General features: G+C 42.4%; 1 protein-coding gene across 7 annotated transcripts in view; it reads right to left on the bottom strand.

Moving 5' to 3' along the window:
* Positions 1-13,422, bottom strand: part of CRYBG3 (crystallin beta-gamma domain containing 3) — a 113,340-nt gene extending 99,918 nt beyond the window's left edge. For 5 of the 7 annotated variants that reach the window (XR_003792292.1, XM_029213946.1, XM_029213949.1 and 2 more), the window contains exon 1: positions 13,146-13,422. Coding sequence is in view for 4 of the 7 variants with exons in the window: in XM_029213946.1 (XP_029069779.1) it covers positions 13,146-13,294 (149 nt within the window). In the remaining 3 variants the exon portion in view is untranslated. Of the gene's footprint in view, positions 1-4,830; positions 4,840-13,145 lie in introns of those variants that run through there. The other 2 variants (XM_029213951.1, XM_029213948.1) reach the window with 2 other exon arrangements.
* Positions 13,423-14,970: the final 1,548 nt, after the last annotated feature.

The following is a 14,970-nucleotide window of genomic DNA, read 5'->3' as shown; positions in this document are numbered from 1 at the left end:
TTTTGCCACAAGGTTATTTACAATTCAGGTTTTTTAAATTAAATGTCAATACTTGTCTATTTAAGCTCAAATCAAGGAAGAGACTGGCAAAATACACATAAAAAGAGCATGATATAAAAATTTGGAGTATAATCATGAGTACTACTGATTATGGTGATTTTATAAATGTATTCTCTAACTACAATCTATTCTGAATGACCTAAAAACTATCTAAACATACAATAGGCATTTTAGTATCCTAGTTCTTGCTTCAAGATTTCTGAAAGTATACTTATTTAGAGTGTTTACAGGGTATTCTATAAACTTACTGCCTTAGTGCAATTGTAAATGAAAATGGTAAAAGTGTCTTTTCCAATACAAAAACTCTGCAGAAAATGCAGCTCGGCGTCCATGGGATTTAAGGCAGAACTCAGTATTTTCAAGCAGCTATAATCATTTCCACACTATAAACACACACAAAATACCAGAAAAACAGTTGTTAAGTCAGCACATAAGTATTTTGCATTGCGCAAACAACTGAAGAATTTAAAGCTGAAATCACCAAAAGAAGTAATACTTGACACTCGTAAAACTTTCTGAAACTTATATTCTATGTTTGTTTCACTAATCTTACTGCTAAATCAAAATTTTAAAATACGTTGAATTTTAAAACAAATATTTTAAAATTTGGGGTTAAGTATAAAAATCACTGCTTCAGATAAGCTTTCCCCACTTCCTTCCTAGGTTACTAGAGTCCCTTCTTCATTTGTCTCTGACACCTTCAGACATCTTCAGGATCACTCTGCTTCAATCCATTCTTCCTGGTCAAAGTGATTTTCAATCTGACCATGACACTCTTCTGTTCAAAAACTCCTTCAATAAATCTCCATCAGCTGATGAATAAAATGAAGAGTCCTTAATATAGATATAGAAAGTTATTCACTGCCTGGTCGCAGACACACCTGTCACATAGAACTAATTCCCATTCTCAGAATGCACCAAATTCACATGCCAGCAAACCACTTGCTTCTCCTGCCTGCAACATCCTTCCCCACCCTGTCCAACTCTTAATCCTTTACAATTTAGTTCTAGCTTAACCTGTATTTTTTTAAAATAAATTTATTCATTTATTTATTTATTTTTGGCTGTGTTGGGTCTTCGTTGCTGGGCGCGGGCTTTCTCCAGTTGCAGAGAGTGGAGGCTACTCTTCGTTGTGGTGCACGGGCTTCTCACTGCGGTAGCTTCTCCTCTTGCAGAGAACAGGCTCTAGGCACGCGGGCTTCAGTAATTGTGGCATGCAGGCTCAGTAGTTGTGCCTCGTGGGCTCTAGAGCGCAGGCTCAGTAGTTGTGGTGTGATCAGGGCTCGAACCCGTGTCCCCTGCATTGGCAGGCAGATTCTTAACCACTGCACCACGAGGGAAGTCCACTAACCTGTATTTTTTGTGCTCCCACTGCGCTCATTGATACCCCTCATACATTTCTGCTGGTAATGACTGGCTGGTTGTCCATTTGTCGAACTAGAACTTGAACTCATTTAACTCAGGAACGATATCATTCATGGCTGTATCCCAGAGCCTAGCATCGTGCCTGACAGTGTGAAGGCACTCAAATATTGTTTGTTAAATGAATTTTTAAAATAACTGATATTAAACAGTCTCCAGTTATGTGTGCTTAATCAGAAAACACTATTCCATTTGGGAACAATGGAATAATACACATTAGTCTTTTTTCCTTAATGAAATACTAGTATAAGTCTCTTGAGAGCATGTACCATCCACTCTCATCCTGCATCATCTTTCTCTAAAGGTATAAAGAGGGGAGTAGGGCTGTGAGAAGAAAATTACTCAATAGCAACAAGGGTATTTCCAATTGATTTACAAACAAAACACAAAAAAATTAAAGAATCTATAAAGACACTCAAAATACTGCATACTTAGATGTCAACTTAGGAGGAGGACGAAGAAGAAGAAACATTAACAGAAAAGTCTCGAAAGACTTGGAGTGGTACTCTCAGCCTCTCAAAAATACAAGAGAAAGAGAAACATTTCCAATTCAGATGATCTCAAACGTTAAGAAAGACGACAAGCCTTTCCTATTGTTCTTTCACAATTTAATCCCCTTTGGGACCCGGGAATTATTTCAACAGCAGTATTTTTAGAAAGCACACAGTCTGCTCACGGCAGGGGGTGAGGGGCAGTAATCATAATCACACGTAGGCACAAATAAGACTCCCTTGAATTTTAATAGCCTCATCTCACTTAGCTAACAGAACTCTGGAAATTACTCTTTCAAAACGGTCCAGATAAATATCAAGGTCAAAGTGACACAGAAGCTCCTCATTTTTGAAGCAAACATATTTAGACCATGTCTGAAAACCAGGAATCCAACTTACAGTCATTAAGCAACCACTTACTTTATGTCAGACGTAAAATAAAACAAAACGGACATAGGTCTGTTTCAGGGATGGCACCTTAGGGACAAAAGGCACTTCAGTCAAAATGCTTCTTTCTGGATCTGATTTTTTCAAATATGTACATTGGAAGTGTCAGCTCAGCACTCTGCCATATCTAAAATCCCATATGATCCTTCAGTAAGCAGAGTGAGGGGAAACAGGAACAGGGAGACTAACCTTGAGGCTTCTGTGGTAAAGGAAGAAAAAGACTGTGACCAAGAAACCAACTCAGTCAAAACTGATATCAGGGCATCACAAAGGAGGCAGAAACTTCTACTGTCCCTTATTTCAAAGTGACTGAGGCCAAGCCAGGGTCTGTCCTCTATTCCCTTGGACTGTTCCCTCTCATCCCTCACTTGGGTCCTTAAATATAGCACCCTCACACCTTCCAAAGGGTCTGCTCATTCCTTGGGGCATCTACACTACCTTGGGGATCTTAGAAACACATCTTCACATGACAAGCTCTAGAGTTCTCTTTGTTCACTGCTATACTGCAGGTACATTATGGATCAGACTGACTTTTGTGCACTGGCCTGGAATCCCACCCAGCATCTCCAACCCTGCTTCTATGGGAATAAAGACAGTTCCACACCGACAATTTCCAAACAACCCCATTCATAAACAGTGACTGCCAGCAGTAGAGTACTTGTATTTTTTTTTAATGACTATTAACCGAATATAAAACAGGTGGTTATGGCTATTTCTGGGTTTCAAATTAAAAGGTAACAAAATGCTGCACTTTTAAGACAAACAGCGTGTATTTTAGCCCAAACATCTGGCGTCTAAATTTCAGAACTCTTTGGAGAGAAACTGGGAGCAAGGAGGAGAGGTAATAGACATGATTATGAAGCTTCATGGCTTTGCAGTCTTAGAGCTTCTGACAGTCCTTTCCCCATAATGTCAACCCTCTCCTATAATTTATGTATCCACCTTGAAGCTTATTTACTTCCTCTTCCCATCACATGCTCCCAAAACAAGACCCATACTTACAGTTTAATCACAGGCTATAGAGATGCTCAGTCTGTTTGACGTGACCTGAGCTGTCCATCTACACATGACATCAGCAACTGCTCTATTTTCCCAAAGTCTTCTTCCTCATACCCTTCAGATTCTGAACATTTGTGACCCAAATCACAAGAATCAATACCCCTCCGCAACTAAGACTGGGTGCAACCAAATAAATAATAATTAAAAAAAAAAAAAAAAGAATCAATACCCTGAACTTTTGCTGTGACATGAACTCAAAGCAGTATTCTAGCTGCTGTCTAAAATGGGACACCCATTCGTGTACCATTCAACAAACTGCCCTGAGGGAGGGGCACTGGAGATCCAAGGACAGGTGAGACTGGGCCTTCCCAGAGCCGACCAAGGCTGACCTTACCTCCAACTCAAACTCTTCCTCCTCTGTCAAGTCTTCTGGATACCAATAAGCTGATAAACTGTGTGAGAATATACAAACATACAAGTACATATAAACCCGTGCCCCAGTGATTCCTTTTTTTTAAAAAAGTAATCTCATCATCTCAATTCCTTACCAAGACCTACCTCAACTGGCCCCTGGCTCCCTTCCATTCTGTGGTCTCTGCCTATCCTGGCATCTGTGCCAACATGGTCCTGCCCCAGGACCTTGAAACTGGCTCTTCGCTCTTCCTGGAAAGACCTTTCCTCTGATTTGCTCATGTCCTTACTTCCAAATGTCATGCAGGTCTTGGGTCAAATGGTACCCAATAGAGAGGCCTTTCATGACCATCCTCTCTGTACCTTATTACAGACCCACTACTTCCATCACGTCCTCTTCCCTCACCCGGCTTTATTTTACTTCAAAGCTAACATTATATATAAATCTATATAACTTTCCCATCGGAATACAAACCCTCTGTAAGCAGAGACACATTTAGATACTCAAACTAGATTCTGAAAAGTAATGACCCATCTAAGAATTTTTAAAGGTTAAAATTATCTTTATAATTTGTAAAAGTATATGTACTATTGTAGAAAATGACAAAGCACCACTGCTAAGTGAAAAAAAAATTTAGGTTTCAAAATCCTGAAGAGAACTTCTACTTTTTCTAAAAATATGTAGACATGCACATAGGAAATGATCTAGAAGAACAGTACTCGTCTCCGGGTGGATAGGGTTATGTATGAGCTGTGCTTTTTTTCTTTTTCATTTTCTTATAATTTCATAGCTGTTTTAGAAAAGCATATATTACTATCAAAAGGAAGAAAAAACAAGTATTGTAGTTGATTTTAAAACACAAAAACAAGTTAGTGAAAAATGCTAGCAAATTTAAAGTAGACAAATAACTAAATACTAACAGTACAAATATTTCATAGTGGCAACTTCTCTGTATCATAATAAATACAACATTGCCAAATAATATCCTTATCTGCTTACCTAGAACAATGGAACAATCAAAAATATTTGGGCTTCCCTGGTGGCGCAGTGGCTGAGAGTCCGCCTCGGGTTCGTGCCGCGGTCCAGGAAGATCCCACATGCCGCGGAGCGGCTGGGCCCGTGAGCCATGGCCGCTGAGCCTGCGCGTCTGGAGCCTACGCTCCGCAATGGGAGAGGCCACAACAGTGAGAGGCCCGCGTACCGCAAAAAAAAAAAAAAAAAAAAATTACCATATATATTTTCAGCTTTGACTAATACAGCACAATGCCACCCCTCCAGCCAGGGTATGATCCTTTGTGCTTTGACAACAAAGACAATAAAAAGCTGAGAGTTTACATCTCACCCAACCTGTTCCCAGTTATCAAACTTTAAAATTCAAAGTATTTCATTCCTTGTCATAAGAAGCATGGCAGTTATAAAAAATTATGATCTGCCACTAAGGTAGCATCCATGTTTTGTATAAATTTTAGTACAAAGAGTAAAGGAGAAATTTCTAACACATCATGTAGAAATCACACAAAATTAGTATTTGTGAGAGCATTCAAATACCATTTTCATGTCATTTCTGGCACTACCATTTGCGCTACTTGTCATAAAGAAAATATTAAAGGTGTGCTCCTTCAAAAGCATGTTGTACTACTCTAAACTGTATTTTATATACATGGAAAGGTTGACTTCTGATTTAGTCCCAAAATTATAACACTTATTTTGACTGAATGAATCAAGGAAGTGGGAAGAGGTGTAAAATAGCTAAGTCCTCATCTACCATCATCAGAAATCAATATAAACTGTCTAAAGTTTACAAATCAAGAAAGAATAGTAAATAGACACATGCACAGAAAGGCCAGAAGAAACAGCTTAAACGAGACTAAAACCGTTTCCTCTAAGAAGAGAGTCTCAAGAATGGGCCTACACCTGTTAAATCCTCCACAGCCCTGTGAGACACCTTGGTACTTATTTTAAGAGGGAAAGAAAGATTTGTGCTATGTCTGCCTTCCCCACAAAACTGCAGGAGTGTTTTGAACCAAAGACCATGTTGCACTGGATTCCCAGAGGCTAGTACAGGGCCTGGCACAAGTGGTACCAAATGAATTCTTGTTAAAACATTGGTGAGGTTTTCAAATCAACTGATGAAAATGTTAGAACCACAGAGAGGAAATACCCAATGCATATTCATATGTAACCTTTCCAGTAAAATAAAAGTCTTCCTAATCTATAAGGCATGCTTCTTTATTTTGTACACACCTATTACCCTATGGAGTTTTGGCTGGCACGACAAAGCTGGAAGAGACCTTAGCAATGAGGGCCACGTCCCTCGCTTTATAATCAAAGGCAGAGAGCTAATGAACTACCCAGAGTCACTCTGCTACTTAAAGCAGATGATTTAGGTGATCTCACAAAAATGAGTGCTTTTTTTTTTTTTTTTTCTGCGGTACGCGGGCCTCTCACTGCTGGGGCCTCTCCCGCTGCGGAGCACAGGCTCCGGACGCACAGGCCCAGCGGCCATGGCTCACGGGCCCAGCCGCTCCACGGCATGTGGGATCCTCCCGGACCAGGGCACGAACCCGTGTCCCCTGCATCGGCAGGCGGACTCCCAACCACTGTGCCACCAGGGAAGCGCAGTTGATATTTCTGATGCTCTGTTAACTCCACCCAGTTTCACATTGCAGACTAATAATACATAAGGCTTCCTCATACCTGCAGAAAGTATCAAAATATCTAATTATTCTGCATTATAAATATTCCATTTACTTATAGCCTTAATCATAACTTTTCTCACTTGAACAAGTTAATGGAGTTCATTCTTTCTTTGGAGAATTTTTGCCAACTCAGGATTATAAATTCTCTCTCTTTTTTCCTCTTTTATACAGAGGTATTCACTAGGTCATAACCAGTCTTTTTTTTTTCCTGAAATAGATAATTCACGTAATTTTTTTAAGTATAAGAAGGTCTAAAATGAAAAGTCTCCCTCCTGTTCCTCATTAATTCACCCAGTCTCTCATCCTCCCTAAGTAGTTAACACAACACTAGTAACAGACTTTTTTCATACTCCCCCATTTTCCTATGCAAACAGGAGCATACTACACACAGTGGTTTGTATCTTGCTTTTTTTATTTTTTACTTAATGTATCTAAGAGACATTTTCTTATCAGTATATAAAAAGCTATATCATTCTTTTTAACAGCTGTGTAATATTCCACTACATGGATATACCATGATTTACCAATTAGTCCACTATTGATGGGATTACACTTTAGTTTTCATCTCTTGCTAATTAAAACAACACTGCAATGACTAAACTTGTAGAGGCAACTTTTGGCCTGTTTGCAAACTGTATACAGCCAATGGAATTCCTAGAAGGGAACTGTTAAATCAGAATATGTGATTGTGTAATACTGAGAGAACTTGTCAAATTGCCCTCCAAAGTGGCGTATCAATTTACACTCCCGCTAGTAGTGTATGAGAGTTCCTCCCAACAAACTCAAGTTTTGATTATCAAACAGGTGGAGTATGGTATCTTGCTAGTCTTAATTTGTATCTTTTCCGAAGGAGATTGACTCTTTTTACGTGTTCAAATATAAATTTATAAGTTGTATAAGTGTATATATTTTCCTCTCTCAACTTCCAGGACCGTAAATTCTTTATTGTACAGAGCACTGATCCAGGCCATCTGGACAGACATCCAGCTGCATGCCATTGTCTTTTATTGCCATTCAATACCATTTTCTAAGGCCTGCCTTCTGTTTGGGTCTTCCCAAGTTAAGCAGGGGATGTAGTCACATAATGCTGTAGGCTTTGAATTCAGAAAGGAGAATTCGACTCTTTACCACAAGATGTTGACACTTTTGATTAGTTATTGGACCTCTCCAAGCCTTAAATTATGTTCTCCAAGCCTTAAATTATGTTATCTGTAAAATGGAGTAAAGACTCCTCTCTCATAAGGTTGTTTTGAGGATTAAGTGAATGTATATGTTTAAAGCCCCAACCATAGGGCTTGGATCTTATTAGGGCCTCAATTAAGGGTGGTTTAGGTTTTTGGTTTTTTTGAATTTTATTTTATTTATTTTTTATACAGCAGGTTATTAGTTATCTATTTCATACATATTACTGTATATATGTTTCAATCCCAATCTCCCGGTTAAGGGTAGTTTAGTTTTGTCATCATTAATCTGTCAGGCAAAAAGAAACACTTGACTAAGCAAACAGTTGTTTCGCTGCTTTGGGATATTTCCAATTACATACCCCCAGGGGTTAAACACTGAGAGGTAATCCTGCTGGAGTTGTACCAGTACTTGGCCTTCACAAATGACAAATAAACATTAAGAATTAGTTATTTCTGGTCACAAAACTTCAACTTATTTCTCTATCAACACCAAGCCATTTTGTATAAGGATTTCCGCTTACTTGGCATGCTGACTTTTTTTGTTGTTGTTTTTTGCGGTACGCGGGCCTCTCACTGTTGTGGCCTCTCCCGTTGCGGAGCACAGGCTCCGGACACGCAGGCTCAGCGCCCATGGCTCAGGGGCCCAGCCGCTCCACGGCATGTGGGATCCTCCCGGACCGGGGCACGAACCCGTGTCCCCTGCATCGGCAGGTAGACTCTCAACCACTGCGCCACCAGGGAAGCCCCCAGTCATCTTTATTGCTGCAGGCATGAACTACAGATGTGGTCCTTCAACACCACATAGGTATCTCTTATTCCACTAAACTAGTTATCAATTATTCTCTATAGTGCTTTCAAATCAATGAAAATGCAATCATAAAAATTCGGAGAACAAAGCTCCTTTTCCTTACATAACTGATGCTGTGGTCAACATTTAACTTGAAGGCCAACAGTTCTCATGCTGGTATCAGGGGCATTACTGACATTTTTTATGAGACTATCTCCTGCACTACAACCCATTAGCATCCTGGCTCTACCCATTTATCAATCACACTCAGCCATGGTGAAAAGCAAATATTCTCTAAACTTTAAATCAATAGCCAAACACTCTGTCTAGAGAGCTTTATGGTCCCCCCATGTTTCAAAATGCCCACTTTAAGGGTAGGAGTGTACTAACCCTCGCTTAAAGCCAGTAGTAAGTGCTTTAATGCTCGATCAACAGAGATTCACTCCCTCACCTGAGCTAGGTAAAGGGGACACCAAGATGAGACACAGCCCTGCCTTGGGTCTAGTGATCCTGTCTTACCTTCTATCAATAGCACTATATGGGGAGGCTCAAAGGAACAGCCAAAAAGAGTGTATGTGAAATGGGCCACAGCGTTACCCATTCCGGAATAAAGGAAGAAAAGGTCCAACTGACTTACATACTCAGATGTATTTTGAAGGAGCACAGTTCAGCAGGGTGACAGGCAGGACGGTGTGGAAAAAGAATCAGAGCTTCTGAGTCAGAGAGACCCAATTTCAAATCTCACCCCTGAAACTTACTCCTGTCATGATTTGGAGTAAATTGTTTTCCACTGGGAGTGCTATCACTCTCCCTGCCACCCACCCGGGTGGAGGTGTTTCGAGTTCTCCCAATGACCGGAGGATGCAGCTGGCAATTAGCGGGTGGGGCTACAGATGCCAAATGTCCTGCAAAGCACAGGAGAGCCCAGTTCAACAAAGAATTGTTCCACCCAAGATGCCAACAGTGTCCACGCCTAAGAACCCTATCATCTTCAGTGTGCTCAACTGTCAGAATAGTGATAAGCATACCAACCTTCCAGGCTGAGGGTGACGTTTAAATGAGACAGTGCAAGTAAAAGTACCCAGCCCGGGAGGAAGTGCACAGTGGGCCCTTGAATAAATGCTGTTCTCGCCTTACTATCCCCCTCCCAAGTTTACGAACACTGTACGGAGCTCATTTTAAACACGTCCATCGTGTGTGATACAGCAAAGAAACAAAACTGAGCAATCATCTGTTCAAAGTGGGGACAATTAGAAGGCGGGTATCCTCCAAATTTCAGTTTAGCAGTATCTGTCTGAAAGACCTTCACAAAAATTCTCTAAGCTTTAATTTGAGAGCCAAACGCTCTTTATGGCCCAGCGCTAAATCCAGCTTTCTTAACGCCTCTTTCACTCTGCCCCACTAATGTATACAGCCCCCAAGAGATCATAACCTCTGAAGGCTTTTGCTCAGCCCAGAAGACCCACTCCCTATTTCTCTCTTCGCGGCTAAATTCTCTACCTGTGGAAAACACTAGTGCCTTGAAGGCCCAGGTAAAACCACCTCCACCATGAAGCCCTCCCTGCTCTCCCCTATCACTTCTAATGAGTCCATTCACTGCATGCTCATAAACTGGGCTAAACGTTATAGCAGTGAATTGAATTCAGTTGCAGTTTTCATCTCTATAACTCCTAAAACAAATTAATATAAACACTTCCTGGATCTGGTCAACCACCTAAGACATAAGTACTGAAATGTAATTCCATTGCCAACACCTGAATTCCCATATACAACAGTGTTGATGCAAACAGGCCTTCTTTAACTGCTGAAGGTTAATGAGAACAGCAGTGAACACAATATATAAATGATGTGTTCACAGCAAATGATGCCCAGATAACTTAACAGCACACCATAAAAGCAAAAGTTTTCCTATGGTTCAAATAGGGAAATATTGGACCACCTGAATCATGGCATGGTACACAGTGCTAGAGTCCTAGCAACCCCCAAAATCTTGTGTTTGTCCCAGTTGGTACCATATGCATTTTGTGAGTAGCCAAAAAACAGCTGTTAGGATAATGCTGTAAATTTTACTTTTATTGGTCTTGAGGTTACGTTTGTGTTTAATTTTTAATTCTGTTCTTAAGAAATTGTTAAGGAATTCTGTTCTTAAGGAATTTATGTCCCATTTGTGTTTGTACACACACAGTTACATCACAAAATTCACGTAGGCCAACACTGGAAGTGCAGAAACAGAGACTATACAACCCAAGTTTGAGAGAATGCATTTTGTTTTGAGTACATGGAAAAGTCAGAATGCAGGGATTAATCCTTAATGTATGTTAAGGGGGCTCAGAGTTGCAGGCACTGCATAGGACTTAATACTTGTTCATTAACTGAAAAGCAGCTGTGTGACTTTGGGGAAGTTTCTTTAACTGTTTCTTATAGTAAAATGAAAATACTGATCATACAGGTCTGTCCAACCTCAAAGTGTAATATTATTAAAAGTACTCTGTCAGTTGTAATGGGCCAGACACACCATAGATGGTAGGATGACTGTTTTCAAGTGGTCTTCTTCCCTTCTCCCAGTTCCTTGAGAGAAAGGACCTTTTTCTCAGTCATCTTTACATCCCTCCCACACCAAGCCCCTCGTGTGTGTCCGAACGGACTCCCCTGCATCTAAAATCACCAGTACAAAAGGTAAACTAGGCTCCCAATAAAACCAAAAGCTTTTACTGCCTCTAAAAATAAACAGCCAAAACCCCCTTCATTTTGAAATAAGATCACAGTGACAAATCGCAATTCTGTTTCCAATCTTGTTAACACCAGGTGCTGTGTTACTAGGACATTGTTTCCGTTAGTTTCATTAAACTTTCAATAAATACTTTGTGTCTGTTTATATCCTTGAAAAGAAAGATTTAAACTCATTTAAAAGGTAAAACACCCACACAAAGGATTATCTGCTATCCCCTTAACATCTGGCAAGTTCTAAAAAAGATAAGGACACAATTAGGGTTCATATAAGCACAATTAAATTTCTCATTGTCAAAAAGCCACAGTGTGTGCCTCTCTGGAGATGAGAATGGAGGAGTGGTAAGAAGACAAGAGACAAGTTGCTGTAGTGGTTAGCTCCAGAGAGAAAAGAGATTTGAGAAGTGCCTAAAAAGCCCAAAGAGGGCAGGGCAGCAGGCAGGGTTTCAGGACAATTCTGATATAAACCTGAAATTGGCCTGCCTATTCCCTGCTAACACTGACACAAGTTTCCAACTTTTGCTGAGTCTACTTGGGATTTCTTTTAAACGCTGCCTCCATATTATCCAAGACTGTTAGTGCTGTTACAGTGATGGCAGGCACCACAGGCTGTCTGCCCACACCAGCATTCAGACATTCTGGTTGAGCCCTGTCAGACTTCAACACTATTTTTAACTACTGTGTAACTCTGAATTTTAAATTTTCTCTTAACAGGGCAATAATAGCTAAAGCTTCCCAGGAGAAGTTTTCCAAATATTATATAGGAGCTTTCTTGGAAAGATGTGGCATTTTATTAACAGATGGTCAAAATGGAAATGTTTCACAAATAGGGAAACTGAGGAACACATAAACGACTAGAATCAAATCACAAGACCTGAATGAATATTGATGGAATCAGCTCAGTCACAGTTACAGTTCTGTTTCCTATCCATTTTTCTTTGAAGCCCTCCACGAAGGCTTTAACATCTGAAGTAAACACAGCTTTCTGGACAGCGTCCTTCCAATCACATGAGTGATCTTCTAGTGCAATTTGGGGGAAGACGGAGCAGTAAGCCTCTCTTGCCATCAAAAGTTTAAAACAGCGAGTTGTATATCACTTAACCCCTCTTCCTCCCTCGGGACTCAGATGAAAGGACTCAGGAATTGGTAATTTTATTAGACATGAATTTTTTTTTTTTAATTTCGATTTTACAGCAGCAGGTGGAGAAGGAAAAAGGACTGCAGAGAAGGGGCAAGTTTTCATTACTGAAACCAAGACAGCTCGAGTCCTGGTTTCTGGAATCTGCCTGGGAACTTGAGGCAGATGTTTCCGAAGAGACATGGGAAAGAAGGACGGCATCATCTAAATGTCAGGCAATGGTAAATAAGCCTAGTGAGGGTTTTATATTTTGATGGAGTCTTGGGAACTCAGCATCACCATTCTTTTTTAAAAAAAATCATTTTGAGAAACTATGAATAAAATGGTAAAATCCCAGCCAAGGGGGTGGCGCTCCAAAGCGTCACCTTTCCCACAGAAGTGGTTTTCGGATCGCGCCCTCTTTGCCCTGGCGGATGGCTGGGCTCACAACTGTTTCCCATTACTGTCGGCAGGACGCCGCGGGACTCGCTTTTGCCGCAGAACTTGGAGAGCAGACGCGACTGTGGGACGGGAACCGAATCACATCCGGGGAGGGGAGGTGGGGAGGCAGAGCGCCCCGCGGGCTGGCGCGGCCTCGGGTCACGAACTTCACCCGGATTTAACAAACCAAGCGATGCGGCACGAGAACTGGGCGAGAAGGACGAAAGCTGAGCAATGGAGGAACAGAAAGTGGCGAGCGCAGCCTGGCCGAGAGCGGCTGGCTGCGGACACCGGGGCCAGGAGCCCCCCGTCCCGCGAGTCGGCGCAGGGCCCCCCGACGTCCCCCCCGCAGCTCCCACCTGGCTGCGCCCCGGCCCGGCGCGGGCGGCTGGCTTGTCCCTGGCCTCTCCTCCTCTTCCTCTTCCTTGTCCCGGGAAGGGCTTCGGGGAGCGAAGAACCGGGAGAAGCTGTGCCAGGGGGCGCCGCCCCTCCTCCGGCCGCCGGACATCTCCCCGGCGCGGCAGCCAGTCCGCGGCCGTCCCCGGGGAACGCGTGAGACGGTGTCCTGCGCCCTGAGACCGGCGCCGCGGGACCCGGCGACGGCAGGACTGACTCGGCGCGGGCGGGCGGTGCGGCTCAGTCCATCTCCGGCAGGAGAAGCGCGGGCACGATGCGCTCCCAGCGCGGCTACTTCTTGCGCTGTGCGGCGGCTCCTCCTCCTGCCCCCAGCCCGCCCGCCCCCGGGAGGAGCCAGAGGCCGCGGCACCGCCCCGAGCCCGGGCCCCGCGGCCGTCCGGCACCACCGGCCGGGTCCTCGCTGCCGGCGCTGGCCTGAGACCCGTGGGGACGCGGAACCCCGCTACGCCCGGCTCCGGGATTCCCGCCCAAACGAGCTCCAGCCCGTTTGTCTTTTCGCTCAAATTTTCCTTCCTATTACTGATTTGTTTTTCTATCTTCCAGCCAATGGACGGAACAGTTTTCAGACTTTTGAAAGAAGTTCATGAACTAAAGTTTGTGAACGCACCTGGTAAACTGCGGTACCAGAATGGCCTGGGCTGCCTTTCAGCTAACGAACAGCTGTTCCTAAAACAGCTACCCGGGGCTGCAGAAGATGAGGTTACCCCGTGGCCGAGTCTTAGAAGTGGAGGGCTCCGTAGGTGCCTGGTCTAGATCTGTCAACAACTCGTTTCTTGTTCGGCTGGCTTACTACTGTGTGGAGTAACTTACCCTAACCCAGATGTGTTTTGGTATTTCTCACACTCCGTGTTACACACTACTCCCCGGCGAACCCTCTTGCAGAACGTCACTGATCAAAAACAAGTGTGTAATTCAAACTTGTAAATGCTGGAACAAATATTTTGTAGTTATTACACAGACGTCACTGAAATCTGGAGACCAAAAAAGGTCCTTAAGATTTGCTTTTAAATATGTCTAAATACACTGGTTTGGATTTTCTTAGTTTTTTTAAAAGTTACATACAAAAAGCTGTAATAATTAATGTATGCAACTTGATGAGTTTGAAAATATACACCATGCAACCATCATGGCAATCTATGCCATAAAACCATCCATCACCTCCAGAAGCTCCCTCCCACCCTCTTATTTATTATTATTATAAACACTTATGACGTAAGATCTGCCCTCTTAGCAAAGTTTTAAGCATACAATGCAGTATTGTGAACTATAGGCACTGTGCTGTAAGTAGAACTCTAGGACTTACTCATCTTACATAACATCAACTTTGTACCCTTGGAATAATACCGCCCTGTTTCCTCATCTCCAGCCCCCGGCAACCTCCTTTCCACCCTCTGCTTCTATGGATTTGACTTTTTTAGATGCATCAATATAAGTGAATCCATATAGTGTAGTATTTGTCTTTCTATGTCTGACTTATTTCACTAATATAGTAGCACGATTTTTTTTTTTTTAGTTTTTTGTACCCTAGTGGCTAGTAGAGAAAATATCAAGGGGCCCATACACCGCAGGTGTTTTGTTTTAAAGCTAAGCTGCCCCTGTGAGGGTGTAGAAATCAGAAAAGTGAACATCCTATACCTGTTCACTGAAAATGTTATACAAGTAAATGAGATAAAAATGAAATGTCCAAGGCAGTTCTGACTTGGGGGAGGGGCAGGAAGGTACCCTGGGGTCACCCCCCCTCTTGCTTTGGAGTCCTGGAGGAGGAGA

The sequence above is a fragment of the Monodon monoceros genome, unplaced genomic scaffold (assembly GCF_005190385.1).
Source record: "Monodon monoceros isolate NGI ecotype Baffin Bay Population unplaced genomic scaffold, NGI_Narwhal_1 Super_Scaffold_11, whole genome shotgun sequence".
Classification (NCBI taxonomy): Eukaryota; Metazoa; Chordata; class Mammalia; order Artiodactyla; family Monodontidae; genus Monodon; species Monodon monoceros.
This window is presented reverse-complemented; position numbering and strand designations above follow the sequence as displayed.